This window comes from Bubalus kerabau, chromosome 6 (genome assembly GCF_029407905.1).
Source record: "Bubalus kerabau isolate K-KA32 ecotype Philippines breed swamp buffalo chromosome 6, PCC_UOA_SB_1v2, whole genome shotgun sequence".
Lineage (NCBI taxonomy): Eukaryota > Metazoa > Chordata > Mammalia > Artiodactyla > Bovidae > Bubalus > Bubalus kerabau.
Window position 1 is genome coordinate 58,455,064 of NC_073629.1, and position 22,222 is coordinate 58,477,285.

General features: G+C 36.4%; 1 protein-coding gene across 1 annotated transcript in view; it reads left to right on the forward strand.

Annotated features, from left to right (window-relative positions):
* COL24A1 (collagen type XXIV alpha 1 chain) overlaps positions 1 to 22,222 on the forward strand; it is a 404,934-nt gene that overhangs the window by 56,630 nt on the left and 326,082 nt on the right. Inside the window, exons 7-8 of the mRNA XM_055587104.1 lie at positions 13,908 to 13,961; positions 17,033 to 17,086. Of these exons, the coding sequence (XP_055443079.1) occupies positions 13,908 to 13,961; positions 17,033 to 17,086 (108 nt within the window). The remainder of the gene's footprint in view (positions 1 to 13,907; positions 13,962 to 17,032; positions 17,087 to 22,222) is intronic.

The following is a 22,222-nucleotide window of genomic DNA, read 5'->3' on the forward strand; positions in this document are numbered from 1 at the left end:
AAAGAGAAGAGTGAAAAAGTTGGCTCAAAGCAATACATTCAGAAAACTAAGATCATGGCATCCGGTCCCATCACTTCATGGCAAATAGATGAACAAACAGTGGAAACAGGGGCATACTTTATTTTTCTGGGCTCCAAAATCATTGCAGATGGTGACGCAGCCATGAAATTAAAAGACACTTACTCCTCTGAAAGAAAGTTATGACCAACCTGGACAGCATATTAAAAAGCAGAGACATTACTTTGCCAACAAAGGTCTGTCTAGTCAAGGCTATGGTTTTTCCAGTGGTCATGTATGCATGTGAGATTTGGACTATAAATAAAGCTGAGTGCTAAAGAATTGATGCTTTTGAACTATGATATTGGAGAAGACTCTTGAGAGTCCCTTGAATGCAAGCAGATCCAACCAGTCCATCCTATAGGAAATCACTCCTGAGTATTCATTGGAAGGAATGATGTTGAAGCTGAAACTCCCAATACTTTGGTCACCTGATGTGAAGAGCTGACTCATTTGAAAAGACCCTGATGCTGGGAAAGACTGAAGATGGGAGGAGAAGGGGACGACAGAGGATGAGATGGTTGGATGGCACCATTGACTCAATGAACATGAGTTTGAGTAAACTGTGGGAGTTGGTGATGGACAGGAGGCCTGATATGCTGCAGTCCATGGCATCACAAAGAGTCGTACACCACTGAGTGTCTGAACTGAACTAATATTTTATTATACCACAGTCATTATTTTAAAAAATGGTAAACAGGAGAAAAATAAAGAGAATAAAATTTTGTTATGAAATTGCCTTACCTTTCTTAGAATTAAAGCTTAATTCTGATGCTGAAAACTCAGCTTCTCTGTATACCGGTGCCAAATTTAATCTTGGAGACAGAGTTTTGAGTGACGTGGAAAAGGATAGCTTTATTTCTTGCCAGGAAAAATGGGACACAGTGGGCTCATACTCTTAAAACCATATGTCCCAACTTGGGGAATATAGAAACAGGTTTTATAGTAATTATTCAAAGAGGATGACATGATTAGCTTGTGGACATTCTTCTGAAGGGTTAACGATGAAGTAAGTTAGGAGTCTACATTGTCAACCTTGAGGTCCAACTAGTGTGAGGTCTATATACTTGTGGGTAGCATGCCATCATTAATTATTAACTTCTCTCACCTGGAAAGAGTTTCAGTATCTGCAGAATAGCTCAAAGATACTGTTGACTGTATCCTTTGATGGGGGGAACAAGACCTTGCCCTAAGGCTCCCTTTGACTGTTTGTTTTCTCCCTGATCTCACATCACCTCACTTCCCCTAATTTACAATTGCTTGAATCTACCCTTTGGAACTCAGGGAACATCATGGAGGCTGAAGGAAGGCTGTTTCATATAATCAAAGAAATGGGGGTCACAGAGAGTCCTTGTCCCCAGGAGCCCAACAGGGCCCTGCTAGTATTAGTACAACCAAATGGTTGATGAAGGGAATTTTCTTTTTACAGAAAAATCTAGCAAATTAAGAAAGAATACTAGAATTGAAAATCACCATTTTTGCCATCCTGATGAAGAAAAGGTTAGAAAACAGAAACAACTCAGGAAGTCCAAAGCCCTTGAGGCAGGAGGAAGCTTGGCAGGCTTTGAGGAATACCTGAATGAGATAAGTGTTAGGAGATAGATCAGAGAGACAGTAGGAGGCAGATTAGTTCAGACCTTACAGGTAAGAATTTTGGTTTGAATTTTACTGTTGTATATTTGTTGGAGAGTTCTAAGTACAGGGAAGCCTGGTGTGCTGCAGTCAATGGGGCTGCAATGAGTTGGACATGACTGAGCGACTGAACAAGAACAACAAAGTAGAAAGATGGCATCATGCAATTTATGTGATAGGAGGATGGTTCTGGCTATCACAGAGAATAGCTTGGGGTAAGGGAAGGGTAGAAATAGGAAAACCGATTTAGAGACTTCTTCATTGGTCTACCCAAGCTCATGCCATGGATGAAGGACTAGAGTGTTAACAACAGTGACAGTGTGAAGTGGTCAAAATCTATACATATTTTGAGGTACAGTCAACATAATTGCTGCTGAGTCACTTATATGGTGTGAGAGAGGGGTCAAAGGTAATCTAAGGCCTAAGTAGTTGAACAGCCGGTGTTGTGGGAGCTGCCATCTACTGGAATGAGGAGGAACATGATTTTGGGTTTTCATTGGTTTTGTTTTTACCTGGGATGAAATCAAGGGTTCATCTTCATTAATGTTTTCAAAGAACCAACCTTTGGATTTGTTAATTTTTTCTATGAACCATTTAGTGTTTAACTGATTTTTAGCTCTATTCTAATTTAGAGCTATGAATCTCTCTCCAAGGACTGATTCCCTGGAGAAGAAAAGGGCAACCCACTCCAGTTTTAGAGGAATCCCATGGACAGAGAAGCCTGGTGGGATACAGACCATGGGGTCGCAAAGAGTTGGACACGACTGAAGTGACTTAGTGTTGCAGAACCCCATACCTGAGAAACCAAGCACCACACTTGGAGTAGGAGAACTCGGGTTTATTATGCTGGCGGGCCCAGAGGAAGTAATACTCCAAGCTCTGAGCCTCGAACAAAGGGATTACAGAGTTTTTATAGACAGACTATAGTGGGCAATAGGCTGGTTTAAACTAAGGGGTTTCACTTGTGTGGGAACAGCAGTCAAGATGGGGAGGGGGATGCCTGACCTTTACATGAACAGGTGTGATTAAGCAGGTTTGCAGAGGCTGGGCAATTGCGAAGAACAGGACAAGGGTGAGTGAGATAAGCTCCAGTTCCTAGTACTGTAAGTCCCCACTTTCTGAGACTATGCGACCTATGTGATCCAGACTGCAAGGAGCAAGCTGAGTTACAGAGGTGGAAGGAGCACGAGGTTATGTAAAATTTTAACTTTTCCTCTTCATTAGTATGCACATTTTGATGTGTTGTGTTTCCATTAAGTTGAAATAAATGCTTTAATCTTCACTCATGGGTTATTCCGAAGTACACTGTTTTGTTTAATGTTCACCAATTGGAAGCTTTTCTAGTCATCTTATTGTTACTGATTTCTCATTTAGTTCCATTGTGGTCCGTGCACAATGGAAGAGTTTAATCTTTTAAAATTTGTCGAGGCATTTTGTGGCCCAACAGGTGATCTATCTTGATTAATATTTCACATGAACTTCAGAAGGTTGTGTATCTTGTATTTGTTAGGTATCAGTTCAGTTCAGTCACTCAGTCCTGTCCGACTCTTTGTGACCCCACTGATTGCAGCATGACAGGCTTCCCTGTCCATCACCAACTCCCGGAGCCAACTCAAACTCATGTCTATTGAGTTGGTGATGCCATCCAACCATCTCATCCTCTGTCATCCCTTTCTCTCGCCTTCAATCTATTCCAGCATCAGGGTCTTTTCAAATGAGTCATTTCTCATCAGGTGGCCAAGGTACTGGAGTTTTGGCTTCAGCATCAGTCCTTCCAGTGAATATTCAGGACTGATTTCTTTTAGGATGGATTGGTTAGATCTCCTTGAAGTCCAAGAGACTCTCAAGAGTCTTTTCCCACACCACAATTCAAAAGCATCAATTCTTTGACACTCAGCTTTCTTTATGGTCCAACTCTCACATCCACACATGACTACTGGAAAAACCATAGCAAAGTAATCTCTGCTTTTTAATATGCTGTCTAGGTTGGTCATAGCTTTTCTTCCAAGGAGCAAGCGTCTTTTAATTTCACGGCTGCCGTCACCATCTGCAGTGATTTTGGAGCCAAAAAAAGTCTCTCACTGTTTTCATTATTTCCCCATCTATTTGCCATGCTGCTGCTGCTAAGTCGCTTCAGTCGTGTCTGACTCTGTGTGACCCCATAGACGGCAGCCCACCAGGCTCCCCCATCCCTGGGATTCTCCAGGCAAGAACACTGGAGTGGGTTGCCGTTTCCTTCTCCAATGCATGAAAGTGAAAAGTGAAAGTGAAGTCGCTCAGTTGTGTCTGACTCTAAGCAACCCCATGGACTATAGCCTACCAGGCTCCTCCGTCCATGGGATTTTCCAGGCAAGAGTACTGGAGTGGGGTGCCATCGTCTTCTCCGATTTGCCATGAGTATGCCATAAATGTCAATTCGATTAGTGTGGTTTGTAGTAGTCAAATTTTCTCTGTCCTTACTAGATTTTTTTGGTCTAGTTGGAGTCAAATTTTCTCTATCCTTACTAGTTGTATTTATGTTTAGAAAGTGTTTAGTTAGTGTTTGCTCCATGTATTTTGCAGCTGTGTGTGATGCGTGCACATATAAGGTTGATTGTTTTCTTGATTATCAGATATTTTTATCATTATCAAATACGTTTAGTAATTCTCATCTTTTTGAAGTCTAATGTGTTAGTAATATAAGCACACCAACTTTTTAGTGCTTTTTGTCTGTCTACTATATAAATTTCCTTTCCTTTCCTTTTCTATATTTAAATTGCATCTCTTATAGATATTGTGTAGTGGGATCTTCAAGTTTATCCAGGCTGATGATCTCTGATTTTTCATTAGAGCATTAAGTTCATTTATACTTGTATAATTTTGTTATGATTGGGTCTTACTCTTCTGCATTGTCATTTCTTTTCTATTTCTCCCATATGTTTGGCTCCTTTATTCCTTTTCTCTACCTTCTTTTTGGATAATCAAATATTTTTTAGTATTCTATTTAATTTCTCTGTTGGCATTTCAGCTGTATCTCTGATCTTTAGTCATTGCTTTAGGGATTACAATATGCATTATTAACTTATTGTAGTTTACTTGGAATTAATGTGGTAATATTTCATGTAGAATATGACTCATACAATTATTTACCTATTATTCTCCCATATTTTGTGTTGTTATTTATTTTACATCTATATCATTATAAACCCAATAGTACAATGCAATAATTTCTGTATTAAGTAGTCAGTCTTTTAAGGAAATTAGAAGAAACAAGCAAGGGATTTATTTTCATTTCCAGAGCTCTTTATTCCTTCTTATAGATATGAGTTTCTATCTGGTGTCACTTCTCATTCGCTAAAAGAAATCCCTTCAGTATTCTTGGAGTACAGTTCTACTGGCGATGATTTCTCTTGGTTTTTGTTTACCTGAAATTTGTCTACATTTTTTTGAAGGATAGTTAAAAATTTATTGAGTAAAGAAATCTTGGTTGAGAATGTTTTTCTTCAAGTACTTTAAGCATGTCTGCTGTTCTCATCATTTGGCCTTTACTGTTTCTGATGAGAATTTAGCCAACATTATTATTTCTTTCAATATGATGTGTAATTTTTCACAGAATATCTTAAGGCTTTTATCTTAATCTGGCTTTTAGTAGCTTTACTATGATATATGAAGGGTTTGAATCCTTTAGATATTTCTTATTTGGGCTTCACTGAATGCCTTTTTTTTTTTTTTTTTAATTTTATTTTATTTTTAAACCTCAAACACTGTATTAGTTTTGCCAAACATCAAAACGAATCCGCCACAGGTATACATGTGTTCCCCATCCTGAACCCTCCTCCCTCCTCCCTCCCCACACCATCCCTCTAGGTCGTCCCAGTGCACCAACCCCAAGCATCCAGTATCGTGCATTGAACCTGGACTGGCAGCTCATTTCATACATGATATTACACATGTTTCAATGCCATTCTCTCAAATCTTCCCACCCTCTCCCTCTCCAACCTATTAAAAAATTGTTAAACAAATTTGGGGCATTTTTGGCCATTATTTTTTCAAATAATCTTTCTGTCCCATTATTTCTCTCCTTCCTTCTGGGACTCCATTTACATGTATGTTAGACTACTCAGTATTGTCCCATAGGTCACTAGATCTCTGTTCATTTTTGCCATGTATTTTTTTCCTCTTCTTCAGATAACTTCTATGGATCTACCCTTAAGTTCACTAAACTTTACTTCTGCCTTCTCTAACATGGTGTTAATACCATCCAGTAAATTTTATTTCAGATATTTCAGATATTATCATCCGTTCTAGGTTTTTAGTTGATTTTTTATATAGTTTTCATCTGTCTGTCGATAATTGTTCACTCATTATGATCATCCTTTCCTTTAAGTCCTTGAACATATTTATTCAGTTCAGTTCAGTTGCTCAGTCAGTAATTAATAAAATCTTCAACTGCTAATTCTAACATCAGTCCTCTTGAGGACTTGACCTCTTTTTGTCTTTGTGTCTGCTTAGTCATGCCCAACTCTTTGCAACCCTTTGGACTGTAGCCCACCAGGCTCCTCTGTCCATGGGCTATCCTAGGCAAGAATAGTGAAGTGAATTGCTATTTCTTCCTATGGGGGATCTTCCCAAACCAGGGATCAAACCCACGTCTTTTGTGTCTCCTGAACTGCAGGAGGATTCTCGACCTGCTTAGACATCAAGGAAACCCTTTTTGTCCTTTGGAGACTTGATTTTTGTTCTGTAGGCACTGAAATAACTAGCTCATCACCTTAAACTTTTACAGGTTTAGAAACACTTAAAGGGCATATTTCAGTGTTTGCTTGCAGTTTTAGTGCAAGTCCATTAGTCCAAGAATATAGTATTTGCTTCTAAAGTATAACTCTTCCTCAGTTTTAGGGGAAAGGTGTTTATTCAAATATTTACCATGTTCCTCTAAAATGATGTGGATCAAACCCCAAACTTTCCTCTGTAATGAGCAGCAGCTGAAATTTGTTAATTCTCTTAGCCCTTTAGCTGTTGCCTTCTGCCAAGCTTTTTGGAATCTATCTCATGAAAATGCATGTCAGGATCAGCCAAGAATTGAAGAAAGTCTATATTTAAGTTTTTGGGGAAGCTGACTTTCTTTCTAGGATTTTCTCCCTTAATTTACAATCATTCTGGTACTCCTACACTCTGTCTTCTGATACCATTAGCCAAAAAGTTTGTTTTTCTGCTTGAATTCCAGCTACTCCATGCAGACTTGGAAATGTCCTTAGGAGAAAGGCTGTGTAAATGTGTATTACACCAAGTGTGGATTCTTCTTTCAAAAATTGAATACCCTCCAGCCTTTTTTTTTTAATTGTTCTCCTGTGTTTTCAAGTAGTTGTTTTAGGTATCTTGTTTTGAGTTCATAGTTATCATCTACAGGAGGATTAATTGCAGACATGCAACCCTGACACTGTCAATTCCCAAGAATTCCTTTTTGATCATATTCAATTTGAGATGACTAACATCCAAGTGGAGATATATAATAAGAGTAAATGGATTTGGAGCTCAGGGAAGATATTGTAGCTAAAAGGATACATTTCAGAGTCATCATTGTATATATAGAATTTAAAGCTATGGAACTGATGAAATCACATGGGGATGAATGTAGACATTGAAGAGAAATGTCCCAGGACTGAGTCTTGGGTTACTTCAGAATTCAATTAGGAAGATGAAGAGGAACTAATAGAGGGAACTGAGAAAGAATGATCAATAAGGTAGGATAGTAATAGGGATGAAAGCCTGAGTAGATAGATCTAAGAAGGAATGGCAGGAGAGGAAGTCGTCTAGTTAACACAGACAACTTTCTAGGAGTTTTCTCTAAAAGGAAACAGTATAATGGAGCAGAGAAGGGAGATGTGGGCTCAAGGAAAGTTGTTTTTTAAGATCAGAGAAATTACATTGTGTTTACTTGGCAACAGCAATTACCTTAGACGTAAAAATTAAAATAATGTAGGGAAGACAGTTCACCAATGATGTCCTGGGGAGTTTGGTTGTGATGGCAGAGTATTTTGGAACAGATTAAGGAGAGATATAGTGGATTTGGTTACGAGAGCTTATCAAAGCTGAAAGCAAGATCATCAGCTGAGAGTGAAGAGAGAGAAGTTAGGAAATAATCATCTATGAAAAATGGGAAAGTGAATTGACTAAGCAACTACTGAACACATCAAAAGACAAAACAAGACGAAATCAGTATAAGTCATGAATTTAATGTGAGATTTGTCATCATAATTGTTTTCTCTTACATTTACCCACTGTGGGTAGGGTCAGAGTAAGTGGAGTTTATATTTAAGATTTTCCAGGTAAACTATGACAGTGAAAGAAACAGGCAGTGGTGTTACTTATGTATGCAAGGAATTAATTAGAATATAAGACACTGGAATTTACGCTTTCTAGAGATGGAAAGTGAGGCCACATAGGGGATGAGAGTGAAAATGTAGTGGGATCCCATATTAGTAGTTCCAGTGGGTCAAATAATTGCTAAAGTTATAAGGGCTTAGAGTGAGCTATAAAGATAAGGTGTTGGTTAGAGAGCATAAGGCTTAAAATTGAGATTATAGAGCTTGTGTAGTTATTGCTAACATTAAAGCCAAGAATATTCAAGTGGTGCTACCTCAGGATCAGGTCATTTAATGTTTCCTTTGTGATACTGGCCCAATTTAGCCTATTCATACTCTGAAATTTTACATTCCAAATTATTTTCAGTATTTCTGCTTCATCAGTAATCCATTCAAATGTTCTCTGCTTTTCAGGATGGCCATAATTGTAAACATTTTTACAATGTTTGTGTTTACCTTGTGTTACAAAAATTGTAAACGTTTCTATATGATTGTATTTACTACTGTTATTTTTAATACTATTAAATACTATTCTAACATCTTTGTGGGTTTAATATCTTAGTTTGATTATTTAATTTATAAACATTATTTTTAATTCCAAGGAGTTTGTAAAAAGCCAATCAAGTGTGGCTAGAAGTGTTTCAGGAATCATAGAATAAATACAAAATGAGAGGAAATATAAGTAAGAAATTTTGGAGTGTATCCCTTAAATGCAGAAAAGTATGTCCTACTTCCTTGACATTTCAGACAAAATTGGCATGTTCAATAATCTCTTTCTTATGCATTTTATGCTAGGATCAGTGCACAACTGGCCAGGTTAAAAACATTTTCTTCACGCTGACTTAAGTTTCTGGTTCTAGATTATGACTTTATCAGTACACTCAAGTGTCTTTGTGTGTCAGTAAAAGAGATTTGACATATCTCTTTAAATATGTTGCCAAGATGTATAAAGCTTACGAATAAGAAAACAGTTTGTCTTTACATCTGGTTTTTATTGCTTAATTGGTTACTTTCTTCCACTTTTCAGTGTTTTTTTAAGTGGAAGATGAAATGTCAGATTAGAAGATGATGTCAAGAAAGTTGAAAGATAATTATATTAAGGAAGTTGGTATATAATAGAAAACTCAGGGCTTACCTGATAGCTCAGTTGGTAAAGAATCCACCTGCAATGCAGGAGACTCCGATTTGATTCCTGGGTTGAGAAGATCCACTAGAGAAGGGATAGGCTGCCTACTCCAGTATTCTTGGGCTTTCCTGGTGGCTCAGCTGGTAAAGAATCTGCCTGCAATGAGGGAGATCTGGGTTTGATCCCTGGGTTGGGAAGATCCCCTGGAGAAGGGAAAGGCTACCGGCTCCAGTATTCTGGCCTGGAGAATTCCTTGGACTGTATAGTCCATGGGGTCACAAAGAGTCAGACACAACTGAGTGACTTTCACTTTCAGAAAATTCAGATTGGACCTAAAAATAAGAGTTTTTACTGTGAGAATTAAAAGTAAAAACATTGGCCATAAAAACTTTTATTCAAATTTCTCAAGGGCTGTCATTTAAGTTCTTTTTAAATTTTTTTGTAAATATTGCTTCAAATCAATTAGTTAGGCTTTATAATAGAAAATTAAAATGTGTAAAAAAAAATCAATACAATTTTACTTTAAAAGATATTGTGATAATGAGAAAGGAAATTGACCCAATTTATTGATACTTTTCTAGACAGTCTTAATTCAATGAATATTTTTGCACCTTATTGCTTTATCTATAAAGGGATTTCCTAGATAAGCTCTAAAATTTCATGAGTTCTAAGTTTCTTTTTTTTTAGATGAAGAGTTCAGTTCTTAAATACTAAGATAAAGCCATTTGTGAGGTCCTATAATTTTGTAACCAGTGATCTAAAATTGTACTAGTGGTAGAAGTAGTGATTAGCTATGAAAGGGAATAGGTCAGACTGGAAAACAACTTTTTCCTTAACATTTTTTTTTGATGCTTAAAATATTTTATGCTTTTTTGGCACTTCTGCCAATGAAGACCTGTTTCTGATCTGTAAAATGAAAAGACTTACTGGAGAACATGAAGGACTTTTTGTCTTTCATTAGTTTGAGTGCTGTTGGAAAGCATTCCTCCCATATACACTCTCTACCTCTAACTTTAAGCTGTAGGCCTCACACTTTATTTCACTGAGAAATTAGAAGCAGTCAGATGAGAATTAGCTCTTATGTTTTTTCCCATTATCAGGCTAGTGACCTAACATCTGTTCCCATATGTTGTACCTTTGGAATTGTTGTTTGAACCAGATTAATTGTCCCTACTGAAATGTCTCTGCTTGGACCCTGGATCCGTGAGACATACTCAAGAGAAGTATGCATTTCTCCCAACTTGGGCTCAATTTTTCCCTCTTTCCCAGATCGTTCCCATCAACAAAATAGCTTGATATACTAGTTTCCATGTTAAAAATTTTTTAAAGCCTAAGGCTTCTCTTCAAACTCACATCTTCTTTCTCACAAAATAAGGTGTACTCCCCTTTTTTCTCTACTTGTCTTATGAGTCAAAGCTCCTGTCTTACCACCCATGACTTTCACATATTCTTGACCACTCCACTGATATGGTACCTGTCAAGGTCACCAACCACTTCTGTCTTTCTCAACAGCATCTCGCCCAGACTTGTTTTTCAGGAGCTGTGGACACAGTTGGCCATGCCTTCATTCTGAAAATGTCTTCTCTACACTTGGAGGCCCCGCTGTCACTTTGTTTGCCTTTCCGACTGACCTGCTGTGTCACTTCATTCTCCCTTTCTGTCTTTCCTCCTACAGTTTTTAAATATTGGAACATATTTAGTGAACCATCCTCCTTCTGCTTTTCTCTGTATTTACATCTAGTTTCAATTGTTGTTCAGTCATTCAGTCGTGTCTGACTCTTTGCAACCCCATGGACTGCAGCACACCAGGCTTCCCTATCCTTCACTATCTCCTGGAGTGTGCTTAAACTCATGTCCAATGGAGTAGATGATGCCATCCAACCATCTCATCCTCTGTCACCCCCTTCTCCTACCTTAAATCTTTCCCGGCATCAGGGTCTTTTCCAGTCAGTCAGCTCTTCGCATCAGAGGCCCAAGTATTGGAACTTCAGCTTTGGCATCAGTCCTTCTAGTGAATTTTTAGGGTTGATTTACTTTAGGATTGACTGGATTGATCTCTTTGCTGTAAGGAACTCTCAGGAGTCTTCTCTAGCACTGCAGTTTGAAAGCATCAGTTCTTCAGTGCTCAGCCTTCTGTATGATCAACTTTCACATCCGTACATGACTACTGAATAAACCATAGCTTTGACTAAACAGACCTTTGTCAGCAACATAATGTCTCTGCTTTTGAATATGCTGTCTAGGTTTGTCATAGCTTTTCTTCCAAGGAGAAAGTGTCCTTTAATTTCATGGCTGCAGTCACCCTCTACAGCGATTTTGGAGCCCAAGAAAATAGTCTGTCACTGTTGCCATTTTTTCCCCATCTATTTGCCATGAAGTGATGGGACTGGATGGTGTGATCTTCACTTTTTGAATGTTGAGTTTTAAGCTAGCTTTTTCACTCTCCTCTTTCATTACGGTTTCATATACAATTTATATTCTGGTGACTTTTAATTTCCAGACTCAGCATCCAACAGTACACACAGTATCTCCACTTGGAAATGCAAGAGACACCTTGCTTTTAACATGTCCAAGAGAGAACTTCAGCTGATATACAGTCCTACTCTTCTCCCTGATCTTTTCCATTAATCATTTTCCCATTGTATATGGACTAGATGCCAATCTGTCTCTTTCACTTCCCATCCTGAGAGAAAAAATTCTGTCAGCTCTGCCTTCAATATGTGTTTTGAATTTGCAACTCCCATAATGTCTCTTCAACACTATAGCCAATGGTATATCAGAAGATACATCTGAGTAAAAGCCAAGCCACAAATAAGGCCTAATAATTCCCTTTGTGTTCCAGCCCCATTTGTCTCTCTGAAGTACACACATCCCTCTCTCCCCTTTGCTTCTGTTACATTGGGTAGCCTGCTGTTTTTCAGGTAAATCTCAGGCCGTTTGCACGTACTATTTTCCTCTGCTGGGGTTGCTCTTCGTGATCTTCCTCTAGATATATTTACAACTCCCTTCCTTACATCTTTCAGTTCTCTGGTCAGATACCCTTCTTAGGGATGGTTCTGCCCACTGTACACAAGGAGAGAGCCCTCAAAGCCCTTGCTGGTCACAGTTCCCTTCTCCAGCTCCTGCTTTCTCTCTGACGCTTATCTATACAAGAAATTGTATTTTAAATGTTTATTTTATAGATAGTTGTTTATTCTTTTTTTTTTTTTATTCTCATAGTGTAATGTCAGCCTAAAGAGGACAGATAATTTGCCTGTTTTGTTCATTCCTAAGTGTTCAGGAAGTTGTTCAGTAAATATCCGTGGAGTGAAAGAAAAAAAAATTATTCCTGAATATGTGAAGGAAGACATAACAGTTTCCCTGTTTCCCATAGGGTGGAAATAAATTTTAGGAATGGAAAATTATTATTAGCTGAGAATGGTAGTGAAGTCAGAATCTGAATGATAATCTCAACTCTGTATTTTATGAAGAGTGAAATAGAAAAGGAAATATTTTTCCTAGTATGTAATAGTCAAATAGGACTGAGCAACTAAGCAATGATGAATAATAAAAAAAGTTGATTTTACTGTTGTACCCAAAATTTTAGATTGAAATATGAAGTTATACTTCTCTTAAAGTATGAAAGATTTCCAGAGTATGAAAAATATCTATTTTATAACACTAAAAAGAATTTTGCCAGTTAGAGGGTTTTTTGCGGAGGGGGATTTATTTTTTATTGTAAAAGTAATGCATGTACTTTGGGCTTCCCAGGTGGTTCAGTGGCAAAGAATCCACCTGCCAATGCAGGAGCCACAGGGAAAAATCCCCTGGAGGAAAAAATGGCAACCCGCTCCAGTATTCTTGCCTCTAAAATTCTATGGACAGAGGAGTGTGACAGGCTACAGTCCATGGGGTTGCAAAGAATAGGATACAACTGAGCATGCACACAATGCACGGTACATTGCAAGATTTTGGAAAATATTTAAACTTGGAGTAATGTCTTAAAATTTGGAAAATTAGTATAAGCAGTTTTTTTTCCACTAAAAATAACATTTCCCCATTCTAAAAATTATAACTCAATATGTCACAAAGACCATAAAGAAAGCTGAAGAGTTGATGCTTTTGAACTGTGGTGTTGGAGAAGACCCTTGAGAGTCCCTTGGACTGCAAGAAGATTGAACCAGTCAATCCTAAAGGAAATCAGTCCTGAATATTCATTGGAAGGACTAACGCTGAAACTTCAATACTTTGGCCACCTGATGCAAAAAGCTGACTCATTTGAAAAGACCCTGATGCTGGGAAAGATTGATGGCAAGAGAATGGGATGACAGAGGATGAGATGGTTGGATGGCATCACTGATTCGATGGACATGAGTTTGAGCAAGCTCCGGAAGTTGGTGATGGACAGGAGGGCTGGTGTGCTGCAGTCCATGGGGTCACAAAGAGTCAGACATGACTGAGTGCCTGAACTGAACTTATGTCACAATATGTAGTTCTCAAAAGAAATGTTTCAATTTTAGTATAACTTTATTGATTAGAAAAATCAGCTATGTCTGGGAAATTTCTAGGAATCTTCTCAACATTTAAAATTAAGGATAAATGAAATATACATTAAAAAGATAAGTAATCTATATTCATCTTAATTTAAAATATGTAATTTTATTCAATACCATATAAGCTGTATATAGTGCATGACATTACATACAACTGATGAAGTATGATATATGTAATTTATGTTTCATCAAGTGTTTTATAACTGTTTTATTTAGGGCCCTAAAGGAGATCCAGGTTTTTCCCCAGATCAAGCTCTTTCTGGAGAAAAGGTAATTACTTGTCCATGAAATAAAATCTTGTTGATATATTTTAAGCATTTAAAAATAACTTTTACTTTTTTAAAAATATAGATTTTACTTGATTTCAAAGTATGTAATAACTATTGGATTTTAATGAAGGAATATTTGAAGAATCAAGTAAATGGTGTCATCAGCCTAACATATCAGTTAAAATCATATAATTAATCTTACTGAATGTCCATTCTGGCATGCTCTTGTGCTTCCTGCCAACTAGGAACAGATTGAGCAAAAAATTAGAACAAGATGTTTTCGATCCTAACCTCAAGAATGTGGCTATTAGTATGGATCCCATTATAAATTCTAATGCCATTTTACACCTTTTTTAGAATGGTTCTACGTACTTTATCTTGTTTAAGTCTCACAGTAACAGTGACGGAGGCTGTCATCATTATTTTTTTTTCCAGTTGAGAAAAGAGGATTTATAGAATTTAAGTAGTTAGCAAGTGGAAGAATTAATGATATACCTTAATTTTCTAACTTTCAATACAGTATGCTTTTCATTTTATAATGCTCTCAAATACACACACATATGCCTTTAGGTAAAAAGAAACTAATATTTCAAAGTAACGATAGCAACAAAAATCTTTTTTAGGAGGAAGATACTGTTTTCCAGTGAGAATGAATACAAGTTGAGTATTTAGGCATATATCTGGGAAGCTTTATTTAGTCATGCACTTGATGAATGTGATACAATTATACAATGTTTTTGTTTATGTGGTGTACATTCACAAACTTTTAAAATCCCTGAATAATTTTTGTGGTTCCTGGTTTGTAATCTGATCTTTTAATTGGTTTACAGAAACTCTTGTAAATTTAAGAAAAATTACCTCACATTAATGGATATTATACTAACAAATTATCAAATTTAATCTAGAATTGTAAGAATTTCATTGCTGTGATGGAACTGAGTTCACTGACTAAATAAGTTAGAAAAAGAATGGAAGTTTATTATTAGAAACAGTATTTTCATTCATCCCTTAATAATGAGGAAGAAAATTCTTCAATCTGAGAAATATAGATGCCGTGTTTAAAAATGTGTAAATATGAGACATTTGATTTCTTAAAATTGAGAAATTAGACATCCACTCTCTTTTGGTGAGTGATTTGAATAATCTCCCCAAATTAAGCATTCAGATTTTATCAAATGCTTATTTTTAATATTTACTTGGGGCCTCTCTGTACAAAGTATAGGGTGGTTCAGTATGTGTACAGTTTCTGTACAAAATATAAGATGATTCAGCCTGTGAGTTGAGACTAGGGAGTATGTCAGTCTTTTTAAAATTTTTGAGTTACTCATGTACAAACTGTACTATATAGGAAAAAGTCATTAAATTTAAGACTTCATAACATGTTTTCATTAAGCTTTAAGTGAAATCCAACTTTCAAAATAAAGATATTTCTAAAATGGTAAAATTTTAAAAATTTTCTTAGAAATCATATTTACATAAAATTAGGTTCAGTTATACTGAAGAAACAGGATATTTATATAAATACAATATAAATTCAAATAAAATATGAACATCAAATTGGTGTGAGTATAGGGGAATTGGGACCCAATTGAATTTTATCTTTAAACATTTAGCTATTTTTATAATAAATAGTCAATGATGAAACAATATAAGCAATGCAGAGTCTAGTCCTTCAGCATGTAATATCCAGTAAGTAACACCTCTCATAGAACACACATACATATTTAATTCCTTATGGGACCTTAGTGGCAACTTTTCCTTTCCCATAAGACAAATGTGATATTATTCTTATTCTCAGCTTTCAGATGAAGGAATTTTGAAGGGAAATCAACTCATCTACCCTTGATTAGAGCTAGTAGAGGATGAGCCTCCAGTCTTCTGTTTCCTAATGTAGCTTTCTTTTCCTTCTATCAGAATAATAAGTATAAAACCATATATGTATAAACCCATCACGCCATAACAGATGGATGCCATATTAATAAAACATTGAACAAGAACATAAAATATTAGAACAAATGGAAAAGCACTTGACAGTTAATAATCAGAAACATTCTTTTCTGTTCATTTAACTTGACATTAAAGTAGATAATGCAGTGAAACATTTATGTACTATGAATAGTACATGAATAGTCATGGAGTTTATTTAGGATTATTAACTAAGTATTCCCTTTCTTTCAAACAACATACTTTTTTTGCCATGCACAATAAATTTGTTACAGCATAAAGAGGGAAAGGAACAGCGGTAAAGAAAAAGTGTACCTTAAGTAAACTGGTTTAAGGTTTTACCCCCATTCCTTTTTGATATGTTTTGTCCTTGTCATTTACACATCCTCCTCTGTGTCTCTTATTGTCACTTCTACCCACCACAGACACTCCTTGCCCCTCACTGGTGTAATTTCTCCTTCTCCTACCCTGCTCTGCAAGCCCTCATCAAATCTGGGGGAAGGGATGGGGACAGAAGGCTCTAATTTGTTGAGTCTGTGGACCAGCACAGTCCTCCCCAAAATTTTCACTGCAGTTACTCTGGTTACTACAGTGGAAGGCACCAGGGCAGCCCTGGAAAGGGAAGTGCCTCTTTCCCTGCTCCAGAGTCCTAGTCCTGGACCAGGGAAAGAACCTAGTCCTGCTCCCCATCCCCCAGCTGTTCATTGATGTTCCACATGGGAGTCCCACCAACCTGTGAGTCCTCATCTAAACAGGCAGACCTGAGCCCTCTGCAGCTGTGTTATAAAATGCTGGTAGAATTTTTAAGTAGATTTCTTTACATTTTTAAAACACGGTAAGCCTTGGAAAAGGTGGAGATTTGGGAAGTAAGGGCATTTCTAGAGAAAAGAACATCAGAGAAAAAGCAGCAGGGCCATGGACAGGGTGAAGTACTGTCCAGGTAATCAGTACTGAAAGAAATAAGGGTTGGGAGCCTCAAGGAAGTTCTCAGAAAGCACGTGGAACTTGAGCCAGATTGAGGAGATCAGTAAGTAAGATCTTGACAGCCAAGATGAACTCCTACAGCATGGGAATCATAATTTTCAGTTTTTTCATAATATTAAAGCTCCATTTGTGTTTTGTTCTTAGGGTGATCAAGGTCTTTCTGGATTAATGGGGCCCCCTGGTATGCAAGGTGTTAAGGTAAGATGTAGTTTTATTTTGACATGTGTGGGTACCATGTGGATCTGAGAGTTCTCCAACTCCTAAGATCTCATTCTGATGTTGAGCCCAAAGTCAATGTTTTTAATCCCTTTTCTCAGCAATAGGAATTAGGATGCTGTCTTAATCCAGGAAAGTGGTGCCCACCAATGACAGTCTTAAGAAAATATAAGAAAACCCTTCAGATAACAAAAGGGTCAAATTCATATGCAGAAGAAAGTCACTGATAGAATATTGAAGGTTTTCTCTGTTTTTACAATTATATTAGGACAGTAATCTACTTCTGAAACATTAAAGTCACTTTGTGACTTTTATATGTTCAAAGTGAGGTACCCTTGGACATAGGTAAGATATTTGACTTTTTATTAAAGAGTTTCTCATTTTATTAGGAACTAATAACCTCTGCCATGGTGTATATACAAACGTGAGGCCTGAAGCTTAAGTAGAGTAGAAGTGAGAGCTGGGGATAGGTAGTAAAAAATAGTAGTCATGTGCATATGAGTTGGCTTTTTCTGAAGTAAAAAGAATTGGTAACACTGCTGCTATAATTATTTTTATAAAATGTGGTATGCAGTTTCATGAATTAACACAAGTATAAATTCTCCTCTGTATAGTCAGCTTGTCTTTTTCCCAAACACTGAGTTCTTGGTTTTCTGCAGGGGATAAAGAAGATACAAAATTTCTGTCTAAGGTAGTAAAGGCCCCAAAATATTGGAGAGCAGTATTTGAGTTGATGTAAATGTCTGTTGTTCAGTCGCCAAGTTGTGTCCAACTTTTTGTGACCCCATGGACTACAGCACGTCAGGTTTCCCCGTCCCTCACCATCTCTCAGAGTTTTCTCACGTTCATGTCCTTTGAGTAGGTAATGCCATCCAACCATCTCATCCTCTGTTGTCTACTTCTTCTGCCTTCAGTCTTGCCCAGCATCAGGGTTTTTCCAATGAGTCAGCTGTTTGCAGCAGGTGGCCGATGTATTAGAGCTTCAGCTTCAGCATCAGTCCTTCCAAAGAGTATTCAGGGTTGATTTCCTTTAAGATTGGTTGGTTTGATCTCCTTGCTTTCCAAGGGACTCTCAAGTCTTCTCCAGCACCAGTTCAAAAGCCTCAATTCTTCGCTGCTCAGCTTTTTTTTATAGTCCAACTCTCCCATACATGACTACTGGAAAGACCATAGCCTTGACTATATGGTAAAGTGATGTCTTTGCTTTTTAACACACCATCTAGGTTTGTCATAACTTTCCTGCCAAGAAGCAATCATCTTCTAACTTCATGGCTGCAGTCACCATCTGCAGTGATTTTAGAGCCCAAGAAGAGGAAATCTGTTGCTGCTTCAACCTTTTCCCCTTCTTTTTGCCATGAAGTGATGGGACTGGATGCCATGATCTTAGTTTTTTAATATTGAGTTTTAAACTGGCTTTTTAACTCTTCTCCTTCACCCTCATCAAGAGGTTCTTTATTTCCTCTTTGCTTTCTGCCATTAGATTGGTATCATCTGTAGATGTCTAAATACCTTTTATATTTATTTATATATTTAGACACCTATCGTCATGTAGATCTCTAAATGTATTTAATAATGAACTGTGTTTGTGTCTTAGTGTATCATATCCTTTTCCTTTTGGGAGATTTGGATTGAAGATGGTATTCTAGCTCTGGTTAATTTGTTCAGATTCCCTCTTCCGTTTTCTAGGTTTCATCAACCTTGGGCAGGTTACTTAACCTTTCTAGGCCTTAGTTGCCTTATCCATAAAATGTGAAGATAATACTACCTACTTCATAGGGAGTTGTTGGGAACATGAAATGGGATAATACAGTGTCAGAAAAACAGCAAGCTGTTAATATATCTTAACCATAAGCGGTTTTTCTGAATTTGGAATGCATCCTGACCCCGTTTGCTTCCCTCCTAAACCCTCCTAATTGTAAATTGATTAAAAGCATTTTGATCTCTTGGAGTATCTTTCCTCCCATGACCATACCACACCGTTATTCTTATGGCTTTTAGACTAGTCTTCTTCCTAGATAGTTCTTGGAATCTGACAAGTCATTTGAGATTATTGGTTGCTTCCATGAAACTGCAGAGTGATCATTTCTACTAAAATTGATCTTATTATAAGTTGTGAGTCTGTTTGATTAATGCTACTTAGTATGCCTCTGACTGCTAAGTAGACCCCTGAGGAAACTGTGCTGATGCATAGCATCAAAGAAAATCTTATGGAAATTGCCATACTAATTTTACTTGCTGTTAAATATACAGTTATTGCATCCTGATGAATGACATTGTGTATGAGACAAAATAAACTAATTGTTATTTTCCAAGGTTAATAATGCCTGTGGTTCATGAAATTAGCATTCCAGAAAGTGAAAAACTATTGATTAAGGGTAAGTAGTTACTGTGTAGAGGAGAGTATAAAGAAATACTATATAGAGAAATTTTTAAAAGACTGATTTTAACTATTAGAGCAGATTATCACTTTTAACTGTGAAATTTTACTTACTTAAAGCAGAAGATACTATCTTCCAAAGACTTATGCACATATTATGAGTCTTGGCTCATCAGTATTTTAAAATATTAAGAATATGTAACTTTTGGTCTGTATAAGTCTAGTAAAGTGAGATAGTGTGAAGTTAAACAAACTGGATCATGGATTACATATCTTTCACAGACTTCTTTTCTCTTATACAGTTTGTTCAAACTTTAAAAATCTGGCTTGTAATGTTAATTAATAGAAATAGACACTGTAGAAGTTATCTTGCTATGTTATCAGTTAGCAACAAACTAAATTTTCTCTAGAGAAGGTTTAGTTGAAAGTATTTAGAAACCAAGTTACTTTGTGGTAAATGACACATCCATAGTTCACTGTGTTTTGACAGGAGTTCTAAACAGTGTCGAAATACTTGAGATGATTTTTTAGTGTTTCTGAGAATGTATCCCCTCTTTTCAGAGTATGTCTACTAATGGAAACTGTATACAAATTAAAAAAAAACAAGTATGTCAGGAAAGGGACATAAGGACTCAATCTAAACCTAAACTAATTCTCCACACACTTTCTATGTGCATGTCTTACTTTAAAATGAATGTGTGGTAGAAATATACTCGCAGTGAGCTTGGTAGACTGTTCTTGTGGTTTGTATGAAGGACCAGACTGAGTATTGGGTAGAATGTTTAGGTAGGTTATGAGCTGCTTTATGGGATTTACTAATTTGAGTTCATTTTTTTAACCACCTAAGTCATTCTCAGAATTACTTCCTGCAAATAGGATCCATGCTAGGAGAACCTAGAATAACAGTTCATACTTGTTATAACCCAGAACTCCTATTCTTTCATCCTTTCAGTTCTACTGCTAAAATGCCACAATAATTCTTAAGGTCAAGACAGGAACTTAAGTTATTCATTCTGTGTTAAATTTAACATAAGCCCAGAGAGGTTAAGAGAATTAATTGCTCAGGGTGATAGCAGGATTGAGAGATAAAACTTACTAATACTGAATTCATTGTGCTTTTAACAGTCTATGCTTATTATGAAAGATGAATAAAGTACTTGGGTTTTGATTAGTATGAAGTTTATTATATATTTTATCAAACTATTTTTGAATTATAATTATTGTAAATATTAATAGCTCCTTTATTATGTGCAATGTAGACTTATCTGCTGAATCTTTTTATCTTAAAAAAAACACACACATTGAGACAGATACTATGTTCAGTATTCATAAATAAGTTAATTGAATTATAAAATGGTTAAGTCATTTATTCAAGGCCATATGACTATTAATTGACAGGATTCAAGTCCAAGTCATGACTGTTCTCTTAATAACTTCAAATACTGTTTCCCCATTAATATTATTCATTATACCAATATTTGTTATATGTGTGTTTCATTACTTTTGTCTCAAGCAAAGTAAAATTTTGTTTTTCCTGAAAGCCAAGGGAACAAATATAGTTTGGGGTAACAAATAATAATGAGTTAATTATTCCTTTCTCTGGAAGTATCTGAAAATATTTCAATCCTTCAAGTAATCTTTGAAGTACCTGCAAGAAAATTGTGTGTAGAAATATAGACAGCTCATGAAAATTTGAGATAGAAGATTAACGTAAGATGTTCTGAAAACTAGAAATAATATTGAGACAGAAATAACAAAGTAAGTAAATCAGCAGCAATTTTTCTTCACTCTACTGTAGATTTTTTGGGTTGGTTTCTGCCTTTTCTGCTTTTATCTCCCACCCCTTGACCTTTTATGAACCAGTGTTACATCATGTTTAACAAGCAGTATGTTTCCCCAGATTGACTGATTATATTGCCTCAATTTAGCCACCTTAATATAACTCTTATTTTCCTAGGAACTGAAGTATGTTTTCACTTCCCGCTAAGTGTCCAGGCTTGTGCCAAAAAGCAGATAAGTTACATCGAGAGTGCATGCTGGGTTGGATGAAAGACAAGAGTCATAAATCTGAGCTTAGACTCCAGATGAATTTTTAAATTGGATTTTAATATAGCTGATCAGTTGCTACATTAATATTGGAAGTCTACTATTTAAAATTGTAAGAACATTAACAGTGATTTCAATTGAAGTCATTTTTCTAGAATCAGGAGGATAAGTCAGATGGGAGCAGTTAAGCACTTCTTAACATGAAAGTATAACTCAGAACAATTGTGAAATATGAGGCACACGTTTTAAAACAGATTGTTATGAATAATGTATGGCAGTATTTTTCTGAATGTCCAAACATTCTACTACTATGTTTGTAGTAATAATTATAAATCAATGTGCATTCTTAGGAATTAGTTAAATTACAAAAGATCTTTCCATTACATCTTTCCCTTTCCAAGTTGGAAAGGCTGAAAGAGCTGAAAACATCAAGTGGACTGCATTATGATTTATCAATCACTCAAAACCTATTACAGCTTTTCATAATTATTCAAAACAAGGACAGTACTAAGGAGGTACAACAATACTGAATTTTGATGAGAACAATAAAAAGAAAATCCATGCCTGGAGAGAGAAATAAGGAGAATTCTTATGTTCCATAGCTTATAGATCATCTTCTCATCTGCCCAATATTCCTGTGAAAATCTGCAGAGTCACGTTTTCACTTTGTGTTGGTTCCCAGTTCAAGCTTAGCC